The 26,881-nt window shown below is 37.2% G+C and overlaps 1 protein-coding gene across 1 annotated transcript in view; it reads right to left on the bottom strand.

Annotated features, from left to right (window-relative positions):
* Positions 1-595: 595 nt before the first annotated feature.
* GYS2 (glycogen synthase 2) overlaps positions 596-26,881 on the bottom strand; it is a 51,624-nt gene continuing 25,338 nt past the window's right edge. Inside the window, exons 6-16 of the mRNA XM_044226760.1 lie at positions 26,311-26,428; positions 26,029-26,149; positions 23,591-23,697; positions 22,440-22,499; positions 21,267-21,345; positions 20,342-20,455; positions 8,400-8,526; positions 5,468-5,563; positions 4,523-4,686; positions 3,021-3,101; positions 596-817 (exon numbers count right to left, since the gene is read on the bottom strand). Coding sequence (XP_044082695.1) covers positions 596-817; positions 3,021-3,101; positions 4,523-4,686; positions 5,468-5,563; positions 8,400-8,526; positions 20,342-20,455; positions 21,267-21,345; positions 22,440-22,499; positions 23,591-23,697; positions 26,029-26,149; positions 26,311-26,428 — 1,289 coding nt within the window. The remainder of the gene's footprint in view (positions 818-3,020; positions 3,102-4,522; positions 4,687-5,467; positions 5,564-8,399; positions 8,527-20,341; positions 20,456-21,266; positions 21,346-22,439; positions 22,500-23,590; positions 23,698-26,028; positions 26,150-26,310; positions 26,429-26,881) is intronic.

The raw sequence follows: 26,881 nt of genomic DNA, 5'->3' as shown, positions 1-26,881 counted from the left end.
TTGAGAAATGATCTTGTAAATATGTGTTAATATGTATCAGGATCTCAATTTAAGATAGCTTTTTTTCTTATGGATTTTGATTGTGTGCAAAGATAGAAACTCATGGTTCTGAATCATGTGAAACATGAACATAATCACTAAAGACAGAATTATTTAAAATATGTATGTGGTGCATGTCCAGGGCTCAGAACAGGATCTTTTGCAGGAAAAATGGGAGGTTTATTTGGTAGATATGGCAGCTGTATAAATACTAAGCACAGGATTGTGGTGATGATAATTTAAAAATAAATACTAGCAAATAAAAATTCTTATTGCTTAAATTAACATTTTAAAAACACTTCCAGTCTTCCTTTTTTAATGAACATTCTTCCTCGTGCCTAAATTTACTGGGGGAAGGGAGTAGGGGAAAATAACTTGAATTTTAATAGAAATTACCAAATTGCCATTCACTTAATCTTTTCCCCTTGGTAAGCGGAGAATAAATCCCTTGGTCACACTTAGAAGAAGAAAATGAAATTTGTAGCATTTTCATTTCTTTAAATAATGACTCTTATTCTGTTCTTACTACATTAGCTCTGCTCGACAAGCATGGAATTCAGTTCTTGTATTCACCGTGCAGCTTTTTCTTCCCACGAGGAACACGGCCCAGAGAAAATGGCGACTTGATATTTAACCGATCCCTTTCAGCCTCCTCTTCCTCATTGTATCGCTCATCCTCTGCTTCGTCTTCCACATCACTGCTTTGAGGACTAGAGACCTGAGACCCTGAAGGAGAAGGTGGAACTGAGGAAGGCCTTGGGTATTTAAATCCTTCTGTCTGCAAAAGACAAAAATAAATCACAAACATTATAATGATGTAACACTTTGCATGTGCATTTGATACAAAACATAGTTGGATTTTTTTTTGTGATCTGTTCATGGGCTATTATTATCTTTGATTCCTTTTGATTGTGTTACCACCAAGCTTAAGAGAAATTCGTTAAATATATAGTTTTCTTTTCTTGTGCACTGAAATGTGCCAGGTGCCATATGTGTGTATGTATGTATATACATAATCTTATTTAATCTTTGTAACAACACCAATAAATCTTTTTCCCATCTATAGAAGAAAATTGAGGGTTAGAGAGGCCAGATGACTTGCCAAAGGTCATGCAGCATATAAGTGATAGAGCAAAGATGTGTACCAGGGTTGTGATCACTTTTAATATCAAGTGTCATGTTACACCACTGATACTGTCAGTCCCCATGCCACTTTGCAGGCCTGCTCAACAAAATTACAGAACAGAGGCATCTGGACATACCATGGACAGCTACCACTAGAACGAATCCTGAAGCCAGGTCACTCAGCTGATCCTGAAATTTTACCAGTTACTTTTATTTCAGTAAATGAGCAAAAGTAACAACTATGGGTCAGGCGCCATAATGCCACTGAGGAAGCAAAGAAGAAAAATGTGATTCTTGCTCTTGGAGAGAGCACATGTTTGACTGGGGAGAACAACTGTATAAAAATAGTTGCAGCACTTACCCATTATTATCATGTCATACCTATACGATCATTTCAAGATATTGGCCCCAAAAGCAAAAAAAAAAAAAAAAGGTGGGGGGGAGCTGATTTGTTCACTTAGGACCTGGCTCAGAGTAGGAGCTCAATACTTATTAACTGAATAAGTTGACAAGTGAATGAATATAGCTGAATTATCAAGTCTAGCAACTGCCTCTAATCAAGCTAAGCAATTAATCCTGAACAGGAATTAGTATTTTGAAGGGTTTTCAAAACCCCGTCACCTTCTGCGTGGGGGAATTTTACCTTGGGCTAACTTTTGAGATCTGTTTCCCTTGACACTTGATATAGATGGAATGTAAGTTGTGTTATTAAGAAAACTGATTATGGTAAAAGGGACTCCTGATTGGCAAGTTGCATCTGAACTCAGCAATTTTGGGGAATCCCTGAACTGGATGACTCTTGTACATATTCCTTGTGGAGGCCATGGATGCTGATCTGTGGAGATTTACATGACATCTTGGCTCCTGTGGGGCATGAAACTACTAAGCTAAGACAGATCTCATACCCAATGATAAGGGTCTTAACTTTTTGCACCTAAGCTTTCGCCTGGTGGGGGTGGGGGCGCGGCAAAGAAGTGTGGCTTTTGGACTGCTGCCAGACTGCTCTAAGAACTGATTCCACTGAAGAGAAATGTCTGATGCTGTCCTACTTCAAGCTGCGTTTCCTAGCTTATATCCTTCTAGGTGAATGTGAGGAAAAGTAGCCTATGCTCGTCTCATGAATATAAATGTCTAAGAGAGCTTCAGAAGACTCCCTGCCGGATACTGCAGACTGGAACATAAATACTCATCTAGTCCACTGCCTCCTGGGGTTCCTGAATTCACTTGCCAAGGAGTCACCTGATTTTCAAACATTTCCTTGGATAGCGAATTCACCTGCTGTTAAAACAGGACAGTTCATTTTTCAATAATTCTCAAAAGGATGTGTGTCCAGGGGTGCCTGGGTGGCTCAGTGGGTTAAGCCGCTGCCTTCGGCTCCGGTCATGATCTCAGGGTCCTGAGATCGAGTCCCGCATCGGGCTCTCTGCTCAGCAGGGAGCCTGCTTCCTCCTCTCTCTCTGTCTGCCTGCCTCTCTGCCTACTTGTGATCTCTCTCTGTCAAATAAATAAATAAAATCTTTTAAGAAAAAAAATGTGTATCCAGCACAGCAGTTTCAAGTACCAAGGCAGGGAGAATTTTAATGTGGAAGTGCTTCTGCAGTGACATGAATTAGCTGACCATTGGCTCAGCCTCTAAATTAGGCTAACTCAGATTCAAGGGCTTTGACTTGATTTGATTTGTTAGTTCCTCTATTCCTTGCTTTTTTCTTTTTTTAATTCCTTGCTTTAAGGCAACATTATGAAAAAATATAAAAATTTCTGTCCTTAACTAATTCTAAATAAAAAGGTATTGGGAGGACTTACCATGCATAAGAAATTTAGCTTCCGAAATAAGTACACAACAATAAAATAGTTACCGTGGGTGGTGATGTAGGCTCCATATGGAATTTATCTGGAAAAGCTCTGCTTAATGTCAGGTACCTGGCGTGCTGATAATACTGTGATAGAAAAACCAGCTCATGGTTAAAAAAAATTATTTATCTCAAGAACCAACTTATATAAAATCTTATTCTCCTAGTTATAAAACACATTCTTGAAGTGACAGAACCTATTCACCCTAATTTTAGGAATCAAAAAAAAAAAAAAAAACCACCTGATAGTTTATAGTTTTATTATTTTCCAGAGAATAAGTAAAAGAAATATTACAAAATTTTGAAGAGAACAGCTATACTGGTCTTACTGAAAGCTCTGAACTGAGTGCTAAGGGGACTGAAAACACTGGCTTCATTCTACAGAGAACCAGTATGACACAGCGAAAAGCTGGGCCCTGAATAATCACAAAATTCTGCTTGAAACCTTAGATAAGAAACATAGCTTCTGAGGCCCTCGGGTTGCTCACTCAGTTGGGCCTCTGCCCTCGGCTCAGGTCATGATCCCAGAGTGCCGGGATGGAGCCCCACATTGGGCTCCTTGCTCAGCAAGTAGCCTGCTTCTCCCTCTGCCCCTCCCCTTGCTTGTGTTCTTTCTCTCTTTCTCATTCAAATAAACAAATAAAATCTTTAAAAAAAAAAAAAAAAGAAACACAACTTTTAAGAGGCTTATCATTCTGTTTTCATTGTAAAATGTAGACAGTGCAGTGAATCACCCAGGGTTGTGATGAGCACTGGCATTAGTGTGTATGGGGACTCGGCAAATGGCAGCATCTATCATTTGTCAAGGAGAATTTAGTGGCATCTAAGGAGTTACATGATCTGAAGGCAAAGTCAGTTTATTTTTCATTAAATCAACCAGTCCTAAGATACGTAACATCTAGGTATTTACAAACCTGTTGTATAATTGAAAGGAGGTATTTCCTGTACTTGTCATTTGAAAACTATATTATTCCCACTCCCACTATGCTTAAGGAATATGGTCACTTTATTGCTTAGGGTCAAACAAAATAAAAATGTTTCTTTAGATGTTTGCCTCATATTCATGAAACAATACCTGAAATGCATCAAGTTAACCGCTGAGAAAAGACTAATTAGTAATGCCCCAGATGGATCTGATAGACTTGCTACTATAAGCTCAAACTAAATATGACGATTTGGGTTTAGGACGTTGCCAGCTTGTTTTAAGTAAAATAGTACATGAAAACATCACTTGAGTGTTTAACAATTATGTTACAGAGTTGACTTTGCAGTTGATGATTAGAATCTATATTTTTATAGTTCAGTGAGATATTCTTTTTTTTTTTTTTTTTTTTTTTAAAGTAAGCTCCACACCCAGCAGAGATTCCAACGCAGGGCTTGAACTCATGATCCCAAGATCAAGACCTGAGATGAGATCAACAGTCGAGTGCCCAACGAACTGAGCCACCCAAGGGCTCCAGTCTAGTGGGATTTTTTAAGCGGTTCTCTTGATCCCAAACTTAACTTACTCTGCCCAAGTATCTCCAATCCAGAAGATCAGAGAGCCTCTCAGTTCGGTTTCTCTGAATAATTCTTTGGCGGCGTGACTGTTTGCAAAATCCATAGAGAAACTGAGTCAGCTGATTACAGGAATCATCCGGAGAGCGGAATCTCCTGTCAACAATGTAAATACCTGAGGAGCACAAAAACCAAAGCCCAGGTAAACACAGGGCTAACCTTAGAATGATCTTTCTTCCATTCCACTAGGTTCCATCACAGACCACCACACGCATTATCTATTCCCTGACTCCTCTTTTCCCTTCCAGCATTGTATTTCTTCTGTGATCTTCTATGGGTTTACAACTGTCACCAACAGTCAGGCAACACAATGGATCTTGCAAAGAAATTTGGCAGTAGAGGGAATACCCTGGATCAATGATTCTCCCTAGTAATGCTCATTAACCATAATGTCTTGGGATCAGTGATTTTTAGGCTCCCCAGTTTTCCCACCTTGCAGCCCTGGCTGAGAACCACAGTTCTAGCCTGAGGAAAGAGAACTGTGACAAGGAGACTGCAGAAAACCAGGAAATTGGCAGTGTGTAGGCAGAGGATCCATCTCATCTGGCTTTTCTTGCTGCTAGGCAACACGGACACAGAGATGGTGGTATGCAGATTCTTCTGCCATCTTAACCAATTTCTAGTGAATTTTGCTAACTTGGCACAGACCTTTAAAATAATGACACTGACCAGTCTATGTACTCTAAGGCCATAGTTACTATAACATCAATATACTTAATATTAATAGCTTTTTTATCTTTTCTATGAATCACATAATTAAATCTATTTTCCATTAACAAGAAGTATAAATATTACTTTAATCATCAGGATAGCTCTAGAGTTAGGCTCCCTAAAGACTCTGTGCTTTGTTTGTTAGCAGTTACTTATCCCTACATCAGGGGAATGATGAACCTCACCATATGCAGTAGGATCAGCCACGTGCTCCTGCATGAAACAGCCAAAGCCGGAAAGGTTGGTTGTCACACTGGGGATACCCATCACAGTACATTCAGCTGCCAGGGGAAACAGATAAAGGCTTGGCTTCAGATCAACTCCTATATCCACTTACGCACAGAGATGGGGGAGAAGCCCACGTCTGCCTAGTAATAGTGATGTTTATTCTGTATCAGGCACAGTACTAAGCTCTTTACGGGTATTAACTCATTTAATCTCAAAAACTACTTGAAATGAGACTGCCATTATCTCTATCTTACAGATGAAGAAACTGAGGCACAGAGAGATTAAATAATTTGCCCAATGTCTCACAGCCAGGGAATGGGGTAGAGGGATTCGAAGCCATGTACCTGGCTCCAGGGCTCCTGTTTGGAACTGCTATTCTATCCTGCCTCTCTCATTCCAGCTGGTTTTGTTTTCTTTTTGCTCCATTCTAAGCATGTGGTGAGTTTGTGGGTTTTGGACATGAGCAACTCTTCTCATCGTATTAATCTCCCTTGCCACAAATCTCTCCACTTCCCCAAGTGTCCAATGTACCCATACCCTCCCTAGTCCTCTCTCCCCTTCTAGTCAAAACCTGTTTTTCATAAAATAGTGGATATGTTTCTTTTAAGAAGTATTACCTTTCACCAGGATGTCTGCATTTTTAACAAGGAATTTATATATGATTATGGAATTAAACTTGGTTGGTTTGTGGGGATGGGTTTAAAAAAAAGATTTCCTCACTAATCAAGAAATAATGCAGTTTAGACAGTGGCCTTTTCTTCTGCTCTGTAAATATTGCCTCATGGCTTATCTCTAGAGAGAAGTGGTTTCCCAATTTCTGGAGGAAGTGGTGGAGGAGAAAATAGGGACAGGGATTCTTGACCCACATGAGAATCTGATGAAAATCTTGAACTCATCATCAGAAAAATCCTTATGCATATATGTAGAAAGAATTTTGCCTATGATTCCATGGAATTTTGCAGAAACTTGTTTTTATTAAATACTCATTAACAGATATGTAATGAAATACTAGGTACCCATAACCCCTGCAAATCTTCATTGAATGAATTTAATGGAATAAGTATTTATATTCATTGGATTTTCTCAAAACACAGACTTAAATGAATACTTTCTGGAATGTGTTAAACTTAGCATCAAATAAAAAGTTATTCTAAAAATAATTAGAATTATCTAATATGCCAACACCAAACTTAGTTCACCAGAGGTCTTGTTATTTCTGTAACTACAGGTTAGGTGAGGAATGGCCAACTTCCTTTGGTTAATTCAAAACAGAGAATGACTCATTCTCAAACTTCTTTTTCCACCTGCTTATCTCTTATAACAATTTTGCTGGTCTTTATCTTAAATACTAGATGTATCTCCTCTGTCATTTTGGATTAAGCATTTAGTGGAAAGTCTGCTGTAAGTTAGAGAACATTCTCTTTACCCAACATAATGATTTCCCACATCCTTAAGTCACTTGGGTTTTGCTTTTGTGCTTCTCTATTTTTGAAACTTCCTTGATAATAAATTATGTTACTTATTAGAAATAATAGGAACACAAGTCAATAACAAAAGGCCAAGTTTATCCATGAAATATGCATTTTATGTATGATAAAAGATAAATGCTTGATTATAAACAATTTAAGATAATATGAGGGTATTTCATAAGAAGACACCATCTTTAGAAAAATGACAACTGATACCCATAACAATTTTTAGAACTTGAAAGAGACGCTAGAAGAATTAGATCTATAGCTTTTCTTTTCTTTTCTTTTTTAGATCAACAGCTATTCTGTGTCATGTTTCAAGAGGAGATAATATTTTATCTATTTTCCCCCAGAAGTTTTAATATTTTTACAGCTGCTGGCAAACTATTCTTGGCGGAACCTAGAGCAACAGAACAGGACCTTCTGTCAAAAGAGGCAGCAATTTCATGTTGCTTCTTATGTAAAGACCCTACTTACATAGAATTTTAAATGCTATATTAAAACTCTGGGATCAGAATACAAAGATTAGAAAAATTCTTCCTCTTCATATTTCAACCATGATCTCCCTAACCTTACTACAGCTACCCCTTGGTTGGGCAATGATGATGCTGAGATAAGAAATCAAAATTTATTAATTATGCATAAAAATGTTTTCTGAACCTTTTCTTTTAAAATTATAAATGGAATTATATTTAAATAAAAAGGAAAATCTCAGATTACTAATATGAGATGGAAAGATTAATATTATTCTTTCCACTGGCATTTATTTAAAGTATTTGTTTTTAAATTTTAAAGTATTTGTTTCCTTTTTAGTTAGGCATTTCAGTCCAAATACAAATTGATCACTCTTGGTACCAGTGACAAATATACTCAGAGGGGACAAAAAGAAAATAGGTAGTGCATCTGGGAATCTACCATTGGGGAGAAAAAAAAAAAGGCAGATGAAGAGGGGAAGGGTCTGAATGGAATGATGTCAGGGTCACAATACCTGTCACTGAATTGACATTTTATCTTAAAAGGACCTCCTTTTTGAGTGACTATGGTGTGAAGACTTCTCATTGTTTACTTTCTTATACTATTTGTTTCTTTAACTATGTGACTGTGGTACCTATTAAAAATTAAATACATCCATTAATTTTTAAAAATTATAATAAGTTTTAAAGAACACACTTGCTGGACCACTGTTTCTCATCTTAAACCTACCTGCATTCAATTTCTCCTTTATATGAATAGTTGGGACTCAGAGAGATAACTCAATAATATGTATCCTTTATAACACATTTTTTTCTTATAATACAATATATTATTATAGTTTAACTTTAGTAGAAATTACATATCAACTCTGAATATTATATCCATGTGCATAAAATAATAGAATAATAAGATTTAAAACATTCCATAATCTATACGTGCCACATACCTGGAGTATAGCCCCATGGTTCATAGTATGATGGAAATACTCCAAGATGACAACCTCGGACAAACTCTTCATAATCCATAGGTAGTAAGGGGCTGGTGGAGGATAGAAACTCTGGGTGCAAAATCACCTAAAAAGGAGAATTTTAATGAGTACAAAAAGAAGAGAAGAAAATAAAGCAAAAAATCTCCTACGGTTCGGTATTTTGACATGTAAAATCCTTGTGTTCTACATTCAGGGAAAAAGAGAGAGGAGAAAAAAAGAAAAAGAGATAAGCTTGGGTGCTTTTTTCCTTTCTCTCCATTCAGTGTATTATCTACTCTGTGGACTAAGTTTCTCTCAGGTTCCAAGGTCTAGATTGGAGGAAAGGGAGTTAATATGGCCATTTTTGTTCCCATGCTAAGCTACATCCCTCAACCCAAACTGTATTGACAATAAGGTATTTTTTTTTAAGATTTTACACCATACACAAAGATAAACTGAAAATGGATAAAAGACCTCAATGTGAGACAGGAATCCATCAGAATCCTAGAGGAGAACATAGGCAGTAATCTCTTCGATATTTTTAAAGTAATTTCTACACCCAACATGGGGCTCAAACTCACAACTCTGAGATCAAGAGTCACATCCTCTCGGGGCACCTGAGTGGCTCAGTTGGTTAAGTGCCTGCCTTCAGCTCAGGTCATGATCCCAGGATCCTGGGATGGAGCTCTGCATCAAGTTTCCTGCCCAGTAGGGAGTCAGCTTCTCCCTCTGCCTGCTGCTCTCCTGCTTATGTGCGAGGTCTCTCTCTGTGTCAAATAAATAAATAAATCTTAAAAAAAAAAAAAAAGTCACACACCGTACCAAGGGAGTCAACCAGTCACTGCAACAAAAAAAGGTTTATTTTGTTTCTTAATGGCTGACTGCTGTCTTTTTTATCAATTTGCTCCTATCTGGAGCAGAAAAGTGGGGAGCTTCGTAATATAATAGACTGCCCTCCATTGCGCTAGACACAAGGTAGCCCAGGGAAATAGAACTAAGGGACAGAGAATCTCATCTAGATTAGATCAGACTAGAAGCCTTCACCAAAGTCAGCATCCTCTCTCACCCAGAGGTAATCACCTCCTAACCTATCTCCCTGCTTCTATTCTGCCAAGTCTCTACTCAGTACAATTAGAATGAACATTCAACAGTGCCAGGCACTCCCTGCTCAAAATCCTTCAGTGGCTTCCCATTTCACTCAGAGTAAAAGCCAACATATTTACTATGACCTTTAAGCAATGGTGTTCTGGTACATGCTTAAGAAGAAAAAACTAAAATATAAGTGTATATTTGTACATAAGTTTACTATACATTTTATTGATATATAGAAAGTATTGTATACAATATCCAAATAGTAAAAAATGTATGCACAAAAACCTATACACAGATGTTTGTATCAGCTCTATTAATAATTGATCAAATTTGGGAGCAATCAAGATATCCTTTAATAGATGAGTAAATAAATAAACTATCCAGACAATGGAATATTATTCAGTGCTAAGAAGAAATGGGATATCAAGCCACTAAAAGACATGGAAAAAATTAAATATATATTACTAAGTGAAAAGAGCCAATCTGAAAGTCCATACACTGTATGATTCCAGCTATATGACATTCTGGAAAAGGCAGAACTATGGAGACAGAAAGAAGATCAGTCTTTGGATGGAGGCAGGGATGAAAAGGCAGAGTTCAGAGGATTTTTAGGGCAGTAAAACTGTTCTGTGTGATTTTGTAATGGTGGATACATGTCATTATACATTTATAATGTCACAGAAGGTAAAGCACCAAGAGTGTAACTTACCATAAACTATGAATCTTGGTGGATAATAATGTGTCGTTGTAGGTTCCTCAGTTGTAACAAATATAAGATCCTGGTATGATATATGGACAGTGCAGGATGTTGTATATGTGGGGGGGCAGGGGTACCTGGGAACTGTCTGTACTTGCTGCTCAACTTCACTGTGAACCAAAAACTTTTCTAAAGAATGAATTCTATTGAAATATATATATATATAACTCCTTATTGTAAATTTTAGATAGTTAAATGCTCCCAAATGCTTTTGTTGACTTTTGACAAAATTTGTATTCAGAACCAAATTCTGGTTTCAACTGAGGACTGAACATATTTGTGACATGAATGTCGATCCTTTCAGAGATACATGTCAGAGCTTCATAGGTTCATCAGTGACATAGTGACTTCTTTCTCAAGTTGGATATTAGCTTCTGAATATGGGAAAAATATGTCCTTGTATTTTTGTGCCACTCACAATTTTGTGTAATGACTCAGACACAACCCTTTTAAGTTTAATCTGTATTGTTCATATTCACCCACCACCTTCGTAAGCCTAGACAATCGACACACAATTAATCAAGCCATGATGTGGAGTGTTCACCTATTTTCACTCTCTAGATACTCCTGCTATCGGCGGTTTCAAGTTACCAATGTGATGTCACTGAATTAGAGATGGGGAAAGCAGTAGCTCACCATTATAGAATATTCCCACTATGTGGGTATAATAGCCATACATAACTTTAAATGTAGAGATTATCATAAAATATAGAATTAACAATTAGGACGTGATGAGTTTTGAGCATTACCTTTCATTTTAATATAGTTGATTTATATTTTTAAGTTGGTACAATTTAATTTTTAAAAATGGTTATTTTATTTTTACATTTTTTATTAATTTATTTATTTTCTGCATAACCGTATTTATTACTTATTCACCACACCCAGTGCTCCATGCAATCCATGCCCTCTATAATACCCACCACCTGGTACCCCAACCTCCCACCCCCCCGCCACTTCAAACCCCTCAGATTGTTTTTCACAGCCCATAGTCTCTCATGATTCACCTCCCCTTCCAATTTACCCCAACTCCCTTCTCCTCTCTAACACCCCTTGTCCTCCATGCTATTTGTTATGCTCCACAAATAAGTGAAACCATATGATAATTGACTCTCTCTGCTTGACTTATTTCACTCAGCATAATCTCTTCCAGTCCCGTCCATGTTGCTACAAAAGTTGGGTATTCGTCCTTTCTGATGGAGGCATAATACTCCATAGTGTATATGGACCACATCTTCCTTATCCATTCATCCGTTGAAGGGCATCTTGGTTCTTTCCATAGTTTGGCTACCATGGCCATTGCTGCTATAAACATTGGGGTACAGATGGCCCTTCTTTTCACGACATCTGTGTCTTTGGGGTAAATACCCAGGAGTGCAATTGCAGGGTCATAGGGAAGCTCTATTTTTAATTTCTTGAGGAATCTCCACACTGTTCTCCAAAGAGACTGCACCAACTTGCATTCCCACCAACAGTGGAAGAGGGTTCCCCTTTCTCCACATCCTCTCCAACACATGTTGTTTCCTGTTTTGTTAATTTTGGCCATTCAAACTGGTGTAAGGTGATATCTCATACAGCAATCCAGCAAAGTGGCAGGATACAAAGTCAATGTACAGAAATCAGTGGCTTTCTTATACACTAACAATGAAAATACAGAAAGGGAAATTAGAGAATCAATTCCATTTACTATAGCACCAAGAACCATAAGATACCTGGGAATAAACCTAACCAAAGAGGTAAAGGATCTGTACTTGAGGAACACTCATGAAAGAAATTGAAGAAGACACAAAAAAATGGAAGACCATTCCATGCTCTTGGATCGGAAGAATAAACATTGTTAAAATGTCTATACTGCCTAGAGCAATGTATACTTTTAATGCCATTCCGATCAAAATTCCACCGGTATTCTTCAAAGAGCTGGAGCAAATAATCCGAAAATTTGTATGGAATCAGAAGAGACACCGAATCGCTAAGGAAATGTTGAAAAACAAAAATAAAGCTGGGGGTATCACATTAACTGATTTCAAGCTTTATTACAAAGCTGTGATCACCAAGACAGCATGGTACTGGCATAAAAACAGACACATAGACCAGTGGAACAGAGTAGAGAGCCCAGATATGGACCCTCAACTCTATGGTCAATTAATCTTCAACAAAACAGGAAAAAAATATACAGTGGAAAAAAGACAGTCTCTTCAATAAATGGTGCTGGGAATACTGGACAGCTATAAGTAGAAGAATAAAACTCAACCATTCTCTTACAACTCAAACTTACATTTGAGTTTACAAAGATAAACTCAAAATGGATAGAAGACCTCAATGTGAGACAGGAATCCATCAGAATCCTAGAGGAGAACATAGGCAGTAATCTCTTCGATATCAGCCACAGCAACTTCTTTCAAGATATGTCTCCAAAGGCAAAGGAAACAAAAGCGAAAATAAACTTTTGGGACTTCATCAAAATCAAAAGCTTCTGCACAGCCAAGGAAACAGTCAAAAAAACAAAGAGGCAACCCACGAAATGGGAGAAGATATTTGCAAATGACAGTACAGACAAAAGGTTGATATCCAGGATCTATAATGAACTCCTCAATCTCAACACACATGAAACAGGCAAACATATCAAAAAATGGGCAGAAGATATGAACAGACACTTCTCCAATCAAGACATACAAATGGCTATCAGACACATGAAAAAATGTTCATCATCATTAGCCCTCAGGGAGATTCAAATTAAAACCACATTGAGATATCACCTTACACCAGTTTGAATGGCCAAAATTAACAAAACAGGAAACAACATGTGTTGGAGAGGATGTGGAGAAAGGGGAACCCTCTTCCACTGTTGGTGGGAATGCAAGTTGGTGCAGTCTCTTTGGAGAACAGTGTGGAGATTCCTCAAGAAATTAAAAATAGAGCTTCCCTATGACCCTGCAATTGCACTCCTGGGTATTTACCCCAAAGACACAGATGTCGTGAAAAGAAGGGCCATCTGTACCCCAATGTTTATAGCAGCAATGGCCATGGTCGCCAAACTATGGAAAGAACCAAGATGCCCTTCAACGGATGAATGGATAAGGAAGATGTGGTCCATATACACTATGGAGTATTATGCCTCCATCAGAAAGGACGAATACCCAACTTTTGTAGCAACATGGACGGGACTGGAAGAGATTATGCTGAGTGAAATAAGTCAAGCAGAGAGAGTCAATTATCATATGGTTTCACTTATTTGTGGAGCATAACAAATAGCATGGAGGACAAGGGGTGTTAGAGAGGAGAAGGGAGTTGGGGTAAATTGGAAGGGGAGGTGAATCATGAGAGACTATGGGCTCTGAAAAACAATCTGAGGGGTTTGAAGTGGCGGGGGGGTGGGAGGTTGGGATACCAGGTGGTGGGTATTATAGAGGGCACGGCTTGAATGGAGCACTGAGTGTGGTGAAAAAATAATAATGTTTTTCTGAAAATAAATAAATTGAAAAAAATAAAATAAAATAAAATACAAAAAAAAAAACCACATTGAGATATCACCTTATACCAGTTAGAATGGCCAAAATTTTAAAAATGGCTATTTTAAAAACTGACTCACAAAATTTCTCACCTCTCATGTGCTGTTATGAGTCGGTACTGAGACTACATTGTCTGTAATGTTATGCAAAGACAGAGACAAGAGAGAGAATGACTATCATTGGAAAACTGTAGAACAGCTACTTAACTGGTCACCTGGATGAAAGAATTCTCCAATTTCTCATATTTATTGAAGTTTTTCTTGAACCATTATTGGGTAATTTGTCAGCCTCTCCTCATAGTTAAGTAGTTATTAAAAATCAATAAAATCTGATTTAAAAGCATTGTATATACTATGTATAAATATAGTATATACAACATACAATATAGTATTTATATTGTACACATATAAATAATATACACCATATATAAAATACATAATATATGATATGTATTATATATGTATACTGTATATATTATATGTTATAATATATGACACAATATTATATAGTATATAGTATTTGTCATATAATATACATATAAAATATATATTATTAAAATTATATATATACATAATATAACATATATAATATAATAAAAGAATAACTATATTTTTCCAAAGAGATTGCTGTGAAGAAAAACCCTAATTTGGATATATAACAATGATAACAGTTATATGATACTTTATATATTATAAATAATGTTCTCATATATTATTTCATTTAATCCTAGCAACATCATGATATTCTCATTACTCTAATTTTAGGAATATATTATAAAGAAATTATATACATTAGTTACATGTCAGGAGACCCACAAATGGGACCTAGGTTAAACGTAAGCAGTAAAATGGTAAAATATCCAAAACTAGTATCTGAAAATGATAGTTCACTCAATCACAAGAATCACAAATTCTAAAGTAAAAATAGATAAAATATTTTCCTCCATAAAACATGATTTGAGTTCTTATTATCACGTGCAAAGTACTGCATGAGGAAAAGAGACAAAGGCACAGATCCTGTGTCCAATCATCAAATCAGCAGCCCACTATATCCCTGGCAGATATCAGCAAACAGGGATTCAAAATTCATTGTGCCTATGTTCGCTTTTCCAAGCCTGGGAAAATTTGTACTCTCCAAAGCCCATTTTTGAACATGAGAATATCATGGTTCATTCATTTTGTTTCAGCCAAACAGAACAGCAAAACTAAAATATGAAAGCAGCTACTCTGGGCCCTGAACAGCCAATGACGGAGGCCCAAGGCGGAGGAAAGGATGTTAGAGGTCAGACCAAGGTTACCGAGAGGATTAGATGAGATCCTATATACAAAAGCCCCCAGCAAAGCACCTGGTTCACAGCAGACCCTCGATCAGTAAGGAAAAAAAAAAACCACAAAAACCAAAACCAAAACGCTGTTTAACCACATTTATCCTGTGAGGGAATTAAGATCCCTGGAAGTTAATTTGCTTTCACAGAGTGCTGGCATCAGGTCAGGACCTGGAGTCTGCACTGTAGGGTTTTCTCACTATGTCCACTGCCAAGGCAGAATTGATGATACATTCAACTTCCAAACAATCTGTAACATTTCCTGGATCAAGTGGTCGCATTCATATAAAGTACTTGTTAATCTAAGAGTTAAGAACCACTTGATGGAGTTTTGTAAATATGCAGGTGATCAAATGAGTCAGTGTTAAGCTTTTTAAAGGGTACTAGTCATAAATAAAATACATTAATTCTGAATTAACCAAAGCTTATCTCAGTGCTTGGAGCATATATTGTTGTGAAGGGGTTATTCTTTTATTTCTTGTGTGTGCGTTTGCTTTATGATAATAACCAGTGAAAGTCTCAAACTCTTCCTGAGCTTATCTATATAAACATGATTTGTGTGAGACAAACTCCCTTCTCCATTCACTCTACAGAAGCCATGAGCTTCTGTATCTCTGTGCCTTCTTATCTACTGCTGCTAGCTCTCTGCAGGATGAGCTGTTATGTGTGTGATAAACGCCTGCTCACCAGACCGGATCTAGCTAACATGTCTCCAATTCTCCAGACAGAGAGAAATCCTCCATTTTCTACTCTCATCAAACTTTTTACACCTGTCTTCTAAAAGTTATTGAGTATCCAGCACATGCTAGGTACTGGGCTAAGTACAGATAAAAAGCTGACATCTATCATGCACTCACCACATGCCATGGTCTGCACTAATTGCAGCATCTTACTTATTTAAGCCTCACAACAGTTCTGTGAGTGTAGGCCTATCTTACCACCATCTTACAGATGAGAAGACTGAGGTAGATTAAGTAAATTTGCAAATTGATTAAGGGGCAGAGATTTGAAGGCAGACAACAGATCTTGATTGACAGCCCCAACTGCTTCCCCTCTTGAGCAGCTACAGCATCTGCTCCAGCCTATAGACTTCGCAAGGAGAGGTTCTAGTGCCAGCTCATTTCTGCACAACCAGTGACTCTTTTGGACAACTTTTGTTTGGAAAACCCCTACTCTAATAGGAATCCCTATTAAAGTTGTTGCATGTGATTGCTCATAGAATAAGGCACCCGTCTGCCCATCAACTTGAAACTGTTTGGGTGGTGAACAGAACACATGAAAGTAAAACATAAAAGAAAGGTTTAGATACAGGGAAGAGATGTATGTAGTAATGCTAATATACTTGAAATAAATCACAGTAAACCACAACACACATCTACACCGCCCCCCCACCACTAGAGGCATCTTTTGTATTAAGAAAGAAAGCGTTGGAAAATAATTTGGAATCTATCTTAGCTGTAGATTGATTGTACTGTTGAAAATGATTTTTTGTGTGTGTGTGCACACAGGAGTGCACATGCTTCTGTGTGTGTGCTTCCTTCCCCTAGCTGACCAGCCATTGTTAGTGGTCAGCTTTTTCCCTTTATAAGTCACTACATAGTGCTGCTAGGTGTGTATATTTTTCATGCATTTGTTAATTTTTTATTGATTCTAGTTTTTGTTAAAGACATTTGACTCTCTGTTAAAAAAAAAAAAAAGGTTGAGAGGTGTTTAGCACTGGGCTGCAGTCTGTGGGTCTTCCCTCCTCAACCTTCCTTCCACCTCTTTCCACTGCGTAAACTATCCCTCCCTGCCTGCTTTTGCTTTCAATCTCTATCTTGCACAGGCATTTTTACCAATAAGCGTTTTCACATCTAATCCTGTCTTGGTGTCTGCTTTTCAGAGAATGAATACTGAGAAAATGTATATGGGATATGATCATTGCCTCAAAGAACTCACAGTCTCACTGGAGGAAAGAAGATACATATTAAAAAATACAAATAACTTGATGCAATGATTCCTATATTTGTAGTAGAAATAAAGCATCTTGAGAATCCAGATAAGAAAGCGGTTGCTCTGTCTGGAGTAGATGAATGCAAATTAAGGACAAACACAAGGAGGAGATGACTTCTAGGTTGGATCCCAAAGGAGCTATTAGGATGGCTGAGATAAGGGCAATTCAGAAAGAGAGAATAACATCAGCAAAGACACAGAGGAACGAAGTCTTTATAATACTTAGGAAATAATGTTACTTGTCCATTCCTGAGAAATGGCTTCACTGTTACTGTACTTTAAAACACACACACACATACACACACAGATCAGCAAAGCATACTTTGTTCAGAGCTGCCAATTTCAGGAGACCTCCTAAACTCAGTCCTCCCAAAAATAAAGGAAGCATGAACCACAGTCTGGCTCCAGTCCCCTGTTCTGTCTACATTTATTGTACAAATCATGTGCCAGGCACCTGACAGATCATTAGAGGAAGAGCCGCAGATTTAAATTTAGGTGTGACAAAGTTCTGTAAAACAGAAAACAACAGGAAAATAATAGGCTTTCTTTCCATTACTATTTCCTTTCCAAGAGAAAAATAATTGAAAAGGACTGGTCTAAACTGCATGAAAATGAGATCAAATTAGTGCTGATACACTCTGGAAGGAGGTAAGTTTCTGCAAATCCAGTCGTGTGGAAAAATGTGAAGGATGATGCACCCTTGAGAGATATGTCCCTGCATTTCCAGAGAAAAATGTGTAGCTTCCATATTACAGGATGTGTGCTGGGAGTAAAAATTTTGGAAATGGAGAAACACAAATGAGAAAATAAAAGTCACCCATAATTCTATGGCACAGGGAAATATACACAAATACGTGTGTATCTATGTACATACGCATGCGTGTGTGGAGAATATGTTTAAAATGGATGGGATAAAACCACATGGGACATTTTATAAACAGACATTTTTATAAACAGTATTGGGTGCCTGGGTGGCTTAGTGGGTTAAAACCTCTGCCTTTGGCTCAGGTCATGATCTCAGGGACCTGGGAATGAGCCCCGCAACAGACTCTCTGCTTAGCAGGGAACTTGCTTCCCCCACTCCCTCTCTTTGCCTGCCTCTCTCCTACTTGTAATCTCTCTCTTTCTCTATCTAACATATAAATAAAGTCTTGAAAAAAAACCAGCTTGTATCATTTAGTTCTGTACTAGGAGCTATTGCTATCTACCATCACGAAAATTTCCCCTGCCCTGATTTCTGAGATATTTTTCTCTTCTAATTCTTGCTCATTTCTTGCACTGACTTTTCCTCCTCTAATCTCTTCTTGGGTCCACACTTTTCTCTGCTCATTCAGCCTGGTCTTTCAGCATGGCAGGTTCATCATTCCCTGGCATCCCCTGCTGACCCTCCACTGATAGCTCCCTTCATGACTGTCTATGTTTTCTAAGTACCCACGAAACATCTTAACTTGAATAACTCACATATAACTCAAAAACAATCTACCAAGAACTGTACTCAAATCTGATAAAGCCTTTCCTTAATTTTTAGATAGTACTGACTAAATACTGAAGCCAGAAGGTTATCATCCTTGCCTTCTCCCTCTTTTTCCCTCCCAATGACCTTTGGTTACAAAGGATGATCTTTTCTTTTTTTTTTTTTTTTTAATTTATTTGACAGAGCGAGATCACAAGCAGGCAGAGAGGCAGGCAGAGAGAGAGGAGGAAGCAGGCTCCCCACCGAGCAGAGAGCCCAATGCGGGCCTTGATCCCAGGACCCTGAGATCATGACCTGAGCCGAAGGCAGAGGCCTAACCCACTGAGCCACCCAGGCACCCAGGATGATCTTTTCTATATGCAGCTGCCTCTCCCATTATTCTGTCCTCTCTAGCACTTTTGGCATGACCTTTGTAAGGGTCCCTTATCATCTCTCACCTGTTCTGTGGCAGAAGGTCCCTAACTTGTCTCCCTCCACCACATCTACTCATACCAAATACTAAATGCAGCAGGAGGAATTAATTTACAAATAGACTATTTTTTCCAAGAGATTTTGCAGGGAAGAATAGAAAAGACCAAAACATTCAAAAACATCAAGAGAAGGCCAGGTTAAAGCAAAGTTTGTTTGCTTTGTAATGTGAGGGGAAAAAATTTAAAGATTTTATTTATTTATTTGAGAGAGAGAGCATGATGAAGTGGGGGAGGGTCAGAGGGAGAAGCAGACTCCCCGCTGAGCAGGGAGCCCAATGCGGGACTTGATTCCGGACTTGATCCTGGAACTCCAGGATTATGACCTGAGCCCAAAGCAGTCGCTTGACCAACTGAGCCACACAGGTGTCCCTGTAAAGTGAGAAAATTTAAGGAATATTGGTAGACAGCAAGGGAAGGAGCTAGTAAACCCGCAGTATAAGGGAAGGTGGACAGGGTAAGTTTCCCAAGAATGTCAGAAGGAATGAGATCCCAGAGCAATCCTCAGAACCCAAAGGAAAAGAAGTGAGAATAAGTAAAAGACCTATATTTTAGGGACACTTAAGGAGTTTGTACACTGAATTCTCAGGTTATCTGCTAAAGGTGAAAGAAAGAAGAAAAAGTGGGACCTTTGAAAAGATTGATAAAATCTTGTGACAACCTGATCTTAAATACTGCTGAATGGGATTGAGTAGAGATAAGCAACTGTCTGTTTATATGTTCACCACTATGCCCACACGTAGCACTGTGCCTGAGCATAGTACCCCCTCAGTACACCCCTGAGAGACCAAGCTCCACAGGAGCAGAAATCAGGTCTCATTCATACAACTCACACTGGGCTTAATCATTTAGAAACTCAAGTGTCAACAGAATGAATTGGTCTATAGAAAATTCCATAAAAATATTATGAGCCAGATTCTCTGAAACTAGAAGCTTCTCATATTATCCCCTTAAAGTTCAACTTTATTAAGAAGAAACAAAGACAATTCATTTTCATTTCAGGGATTCACTAAATTCATAGTGAATCTAAAAAACAACTCTTAGAATATGTTTGTATCATTAAAAATTAAACAATTTTCCTATTCTTACTGTTGATATTGTACAATCTTACAAATGATACTAAAATAGTCATTATCTTTTATATTTTAATTACCCAAAACAGGAAACAGAATTAAATTTTTTTTTAGAAATATCATTTGAAATCTTTCTCAAAGGTATCAAAACAAATACAAGAGTCTTCTGATAAATTCTGCAAAAGTATATTCTAAGTCATTTTGAAGTGCCTTATGTAAACAATTAGTTCTACCTTGACTCTGTCTGTGCGGCTGTTGAAAAGTCCGATTCGTCTAATGGTGCTGAGGATGGGATCGGTGGAGTCATCAATCATGTTGTGAGTGGTCACTGGAGGCAAAGACTGTCGCTGAAGTCATAGAGGAAAGAAAATGTCAATTGTGGGACGAATTAATAAGTGTGACTAATTTCAACAATAGGTCATTGGCAACATGTCATCCAACCTTTATGCCCTCTATCTTTTGGAGACATTAATGATGATGACTAAGTTTTGTGCAGATTTCAGAGGAAGGCAAAGGCTTGAAGAACTTCCTTCGGGAATTATGAACACATGATACTTCTGTTTCTCACCTGCAGCCACTACATGAAAGGCCTAGACTTCTTACCCACTCTTAAGACCTGTTTGGAATGAAGGTGTCTGAAGTTGTGACTCAAGATGAACCCCTTTCCTGGATCCTTCTAGCAGGCCTGTCCTCTGATGGTACCTGATGTCTCACTGTTATGACAAGATGTTGGTGAATGCCTATCTTCCATTTTTACAAAAAGTCCTCTCAGCTGAGAAACATTCACCTTTTCTTGATCATGACTCAAAATGCCATGCTTTTCAAAGATTTTTAGGGAATATTTTCTTGTCATTGCAATAAACAATTGCAATTGTATATCCAATTGTAATTGCAAATCCAATTTCAAATGGACGTATTGGTTCCAAAGGAATTTTTAAGTGGATACAAAATAAATTCCATGAAATTTTTTAAAAGAGCACTGAAAAGCACCCCAAAAAGAAAATAAGTAAAGTTGTCATTTAGGTAAATGCATAAGAAAGACTTTTCTAGCTCCCGGGTTTATATATTTCCCAAATTAGCCCATTCCAATAAGTTAAAATATTGATCTAAATTGATTTTAACAATCTTGGGAGTGTGGGTCACTCTTTTCTTCATTACCTGAGTTGAGAAGATGGCTCTTTTCATAATTGTTACATCATCTCGATCCAAAATGTTGTTCATGTCAGGAATTTCTCCTCTGTGGGGCAAAATAATATTAATAAGAAAAATAGAAATAACTGGCACAAATTCAATGTCTCTATGAGTCCGATAGTGCTCTAAGCACTTTAAAAATAAAGCAAACATGGTTTCCTGATGACTCTCAAAGGCATGAAGAAGTTTGATAAAAGAATAATTTTGATAGCATAGAAGAAAGTTAAATTTCCTTTTTAAATTTTTGAAATTGTAACTTCTTTTTTAAAAAGATTTTATTTATTTATTTGACAGAGATTGACAGTGAGAACAGGATCACAAGCTGGGGTGGGGGGCGGGGGTGGTGGGAGTGGGAGAGGAAAAGCAGGCAGGACTCTGGGATCATGACCTGAGCAAAAGGTCAATGCTTAAGGACTGAGCCACCCAGATATCCCTTAAAACTCATTTTTAAAACATTAAAGCTGACCATCAGGAGGACATTTTCATCATATTTGGCTACTCTTGAATATGTTCACAAGTGGCCATACCTGTCCATCTATAATTTGTTATTTTTACTGGTAAAAGGAAATGATGCATGTTTGCCACAATCAGTCAGGAAACAACCAGCTTTCTCTTCATATTCTAATAAAATCCAAATATTTTATATATATTATTATTTTATAATATATTTTGATTTGATTTAATTATTTAGAATTTTTAATACTTTTATATTTTCATTTATTTTATTATGTATTTGAATGTTTATTACTCTTTAAGTAAATATAGGTTACTTAACATTACTTAATATAAACTTAGTATATAAATAAATATAGGTATTTAATATATAAAGTCAATATATATCTTGACTTATAAGTTTCATGAAATCTCCATCAGTTTCACATTGACATATTAACCCCTAATGAGAGTCTCATTGAATAACCTAATTTGTCTATGTGATGATGTCACATTTGTACAACCTGTTTATAAGTATTTGTCAGATGATGGGTAAAACAAAACCCATTCCCATAATATAATACATATTTAAAGGCTAATAATTCTTTTATATTTGGAACAAAAGAAATACATGGTAGTGTATAAGTTGTTAAATTTGTATAATGAAGCCCTAACATATTTGAAGTGTGAAGTAGTCTCAGCACCTACCTTAACAATGCATCATAGAGTTTTTTTCCAAAATTTTCCTTCACAGAATGTGCAATGTCCCTGTATGAATTGGAAGATTTATAATTTAAACATTGTTGCAATTTAAAATCTGTTTGTGTGACCATGCTGATTTTTGTCAATGTGTCCTTCGAAATTAACAGGTTTCTTTTGTGGAACCTCTTCTACTGTTTTTCCCAGTTGCCAATTTAGCTTGAGTTCAGACCTCCAGAGTTGAAGCAGCAGAACGTTCTGAGCAGCCCACAGAGCTTAACATTTTTTTGCCTGATGATACTCAGGCCAGGATAAAGGGCAGGGTGGGGTAGTAGATGGAAGTACAGATGTAACAAGACGGCAAATTCATTGGTGATTGTTGAATGTGGGCTATGAGCATGGAGGGGGTCATTACACTAAATGTCTTTACTTTAGCTTTCATTTTTAAATTTTCACAATAAAATTAAAAATAAATTCGACCTAAGATTTCTACAGAGTTTTTAATCCTTCCATTGTGGCTCATTCCAATGTTTTTATAGTAACACAGTTTGATAGGTACTACATAATCTGACATAGTAGCCTATGAGAAGAGACCAAGCAGCACTTGTGCTATAATAATATTTTTTTTAAGATTTTTTATTTATTCATTTGTGAGAGAGCGGGAGAGCAGAAACAGAGAGGGAGGGTCAGAGGGAGAGGGAGAAGTAGACTCCCTTCTGAGCAGTGACCGCCCCTCCGCCCCCACCCGACGTGGAGGGTTGATCCCAGAACCCCAGGATCATGACCTGAGCCAAAGGCAGAAGCTCAACTGACTGAGCCACCCAGGTACCCTTTGTGCTATAATAATGTTTTCTTTTTAATATTTTATTTATTTATTTGACAGAGAGAGAGAGTGAGAGAAAGAACATAAGCACAGGGAGTGGGAGAGGGAGAACCAGGCTTCCCGCAGAGCAGGCTGCCTGATGCGGGCTTGATCCCAGGACCTTGGGACCATGAGCTGAGCCAAAGGCAGACACTTAACAACTGAGCCACCCAGGTGCCCATGTGTTATAATAATTATATCTTAAAGAAAAAAGTTTAAGGGCATATATCAGAAATTACACGTTAAAAAAATCGGTTGACACTAATTGCTTGAGAGTATTTACAAGACATGAGGTTACCATAGCTGTTTCCGTACTGCTTGGCCTTTCAGCGTTTCCACATTGAAATTATTTGTCTTGGCAGGCATGATGAAAAACACCACCACTGTGACATCACTTTTATGCATCTAGTAGGGGATTAGGAAACACGACAAGTCAATTACCAAAGGTAAAAGAAAACATCAACAGATGGACCTTAAACTTAAAAAAAAAAAAATACTGTTTTAAATTATCTTTAAATAAAAACAATACTTATTTATGATTCACAGAGAAATTAAACCCACCTTCCTGAAGCTTTACTCAGAAATATTAATTTAAATCTGGTTTTTAGTCATGATCTTTTGATTAACAATTTGAAAATTCATATATAAAATATTTTCCTTAAGCAGGTAAAATACATAGCAATTGCTAGTGGTATCACAGTGCTTTTCTGGGGTTAAAAAAAAATGTCAGATGAATGTGAGTTATGTTACTAAGCCAAAATTAGTTCTTTAAAATTTCAGATTGGAAAATTTATGGAGATTTAGCCTTGTTTCATTCTCTTTTTTCTAGTTTACTCACAATAATTTACACAAATAGATCATTTACACTTTTCCTTTAAAAGTCTTTCCATAATGCTGCACTTTGTTTTTCTGGCCCTAAAGCACAGGAACAAGCATATGCCCAGCCCCTCTGGTGGCAGGCAGTGCTGGATGCTTTAAAAGCTTAACTTAACCCAAGCCTCATAATAACAACAGCTAGTATGTTCTTCATTTTACTAACTGAAAGAGTGGCGTGAGTGTTTCAATTGTCTGAGTTCCTATAGCAGATTATTGACAAAGCTAAGATTCAAACTGATGCTTTTTAATTCTATACTGTTTTCTTTTTCTCTTCCCTAGCACATCTCAGAAGGAAATGACATACCCAAACAGCTGTGAGAGTGGAAGCATAAACTCACTTAAGACAGTGCACTTATGAATGTTCATGTGTTCTGGAAATGACTGTCTCCTAAGTGTGGGCACCCATACTTTGTGGCCCCCTCAGAGTTCTGACTGTCTATTAAGATAATCTGTAGAAGTCAGAGACTAGGAAACTCACAGCAGAGTAGCCAACGTGCTATGAAAGAATAAATATACTATATGAGAGAGAATGCTTTCTTTTAATTTCTTCAAGTATTGTAATGATTTTTGATATCTAGAATAGTGATTGGCCTTTGTTTCATACATAAAGATAAAGTGACTGTTTAATAAATGTATAGAAAAATTGATTAATCATATCCCTAAACATGATACATGTTTGATAATAACTTTGAGTCCATAAAGCTTGTTGAATAGATAGATACCAGAAATATTATGGAATAAGATTATTCCAGCCTGTTCTAGAATAATGTCTGTGGTCTTTGGTCTTATTTTACAGAGTTGGGTTTTTATTAAAGTATTATTTCCTTACTAAGTGGTATCAGTAAATCTTTCAGGATACTTGGTAAGATGTTTGCTCTAAAGCAAAAATAAATCTATGTCCAAGGGAAAAAAATTAACTGGAGAACAGTACAAGCTCAGGAAAGTTTAGGTTGTCTTGGTATTTCAGTAGGATTGAAATTCTACGCTGGTCTCCTATAGCTTACTGTTATTTATTCTATATTTTTACATGATAAGATTAGAATATAAGCCAATAACTTTAATCACTAGCTATTACACGGTACCATTTTGTATAGCTCCTTCTATTGGCACAGGTTTTATTGCTGGCCTAGTTGGGAAACTATATTAAGTCCCACCTTCCTGAACAAAAATTGATGGATTCCACATGGAAGTGGGAACCTCTTTTCCCCTCCTTGTTTCCATGATGTGGGACATCTCCTGGTTTCAGAGTTCAAACTCTTAATCTCAGGGAGGAAATGTGGCTGGTGAGTAGGGAGAGGAATAGCATCTGTGTGTGTTTTCCCTATTGTACAGAACACAACTGCTTGGTTGCTTGCAGTCTGGTGCAGGTTCCCTGCAGGCCTTCTTTGGTTGGGGGAACACAGCAATGTGATGAGCTAGCCAGGTCTACCAGCAGGTTCAATATCCGGAAGCCTATGGGTGTCCTTTAACAAGCCACATCTCCCATTACAGTCTTTATTGGTTTTTAAAATGGTGAATCTTGTTCTCCATTTGCTTGATTTCTTCATATTTATCTCTCAACTGGTTAGCTCTTGGGACAGGAGAAGGAATGCTATAATGTCATCTTAAAACAGAACACAATAAACTCATGGCTCTCTTAAAAAAATACCTGATAACATAGACAGATACACAAGTGAACAAAGTGGCGATCCCAATATGTAACTTGAAAGGCTGGAGCTGTTCTTAGAAGAAGATTGTCATTTTAAGTATTCACAATCTTATATCTGTTAGAAACTTCTTCAGAAGCCAGAAAGTTCTGTACTTCCCACAGAAGGAAGTCCTCCTGTAAAAGTATTAGACAGTGTTCTATAGCATTCTTACCCTCAGCAGAAAATTTAGCCTGGATAAGGCTTCTAGGAAGATATCAGCTCCTTTGTTTGAAAACTCATATCTCCCAGCAATGAAAAGGAACAAAGTCTTTTCAAGATCGAAGTCCAGATGACTAAAACAAAACAAAACGGTTTCAAATGAAATAAGGCAACAGCAACAAAATGTACAAACGAGTTCTGTTAAAGTTCAAAGGGGGCTGGGAAAGATAAACATTTACTATAACAATTTTGTTTTCTCTATGCCACAGGTTTTTTTAAATAAAGAAGAGCATACCCATAGAAATGACCTCGAACAAAATCTTGTATCCTGGCCTTGTACATGGCATGTAGATTTTGAAACTCATGCACTGCTGAAAATTTCTTAACATTTAAGCCATTTGGAGTAACTACGTCTGGAAAAGCAAAAAAAAAAAAAAAAATCATCACAGAAATCTTTTGAGAGAGGGTACCATTGTAGCAAAATAGTGTGCTTTAATATATTAAATTCAAAAATTAATTACTTATTTAACTAACTAATTTATATGTTCCTTAACATTTCTAGTTTCTATCATACAACTAAAAATTCATAAAACATCAGAATAAGTCACTGAAATAGGAAATTAGGGGTGTGTGACCAAAATAACATTAACTAGTACAACCAAATGTCTAATTAAAAGCACAAATAAGGAGTACTATAGTTTTCATTTATTGGTGGCTTACTATTGCTCTAAATGCTCAAAATGCTTTAAAATATAACTCATCTAATCCTTGCAAGAAGCAATGGGGTAGGTGTTCTTATCTGCATTTTCAGATGCCCAAACAGGCCCAGAGCTGTTAAGGAATCTGAGAACACAAATACCGTTAGG

The sequence above is a fragment of the Neovison vison genome, chromosome 12, assembly GCF_020171115.1.
Source record: "Neovison vison isolate M4711 chromosome 12, ASM_NN_V1, whole genome shotgun sequence".
Lineage (NCBI taxonomy): Eukaryota > Metazoa > Chordata > Mammalia > Carnivora > Mustelidae > Neogale > Neogale vison.
Note: the sequence above shows the minus strand (reverse complement) of the source record. Positions and strands in the feature narration are given on the sequence as shown.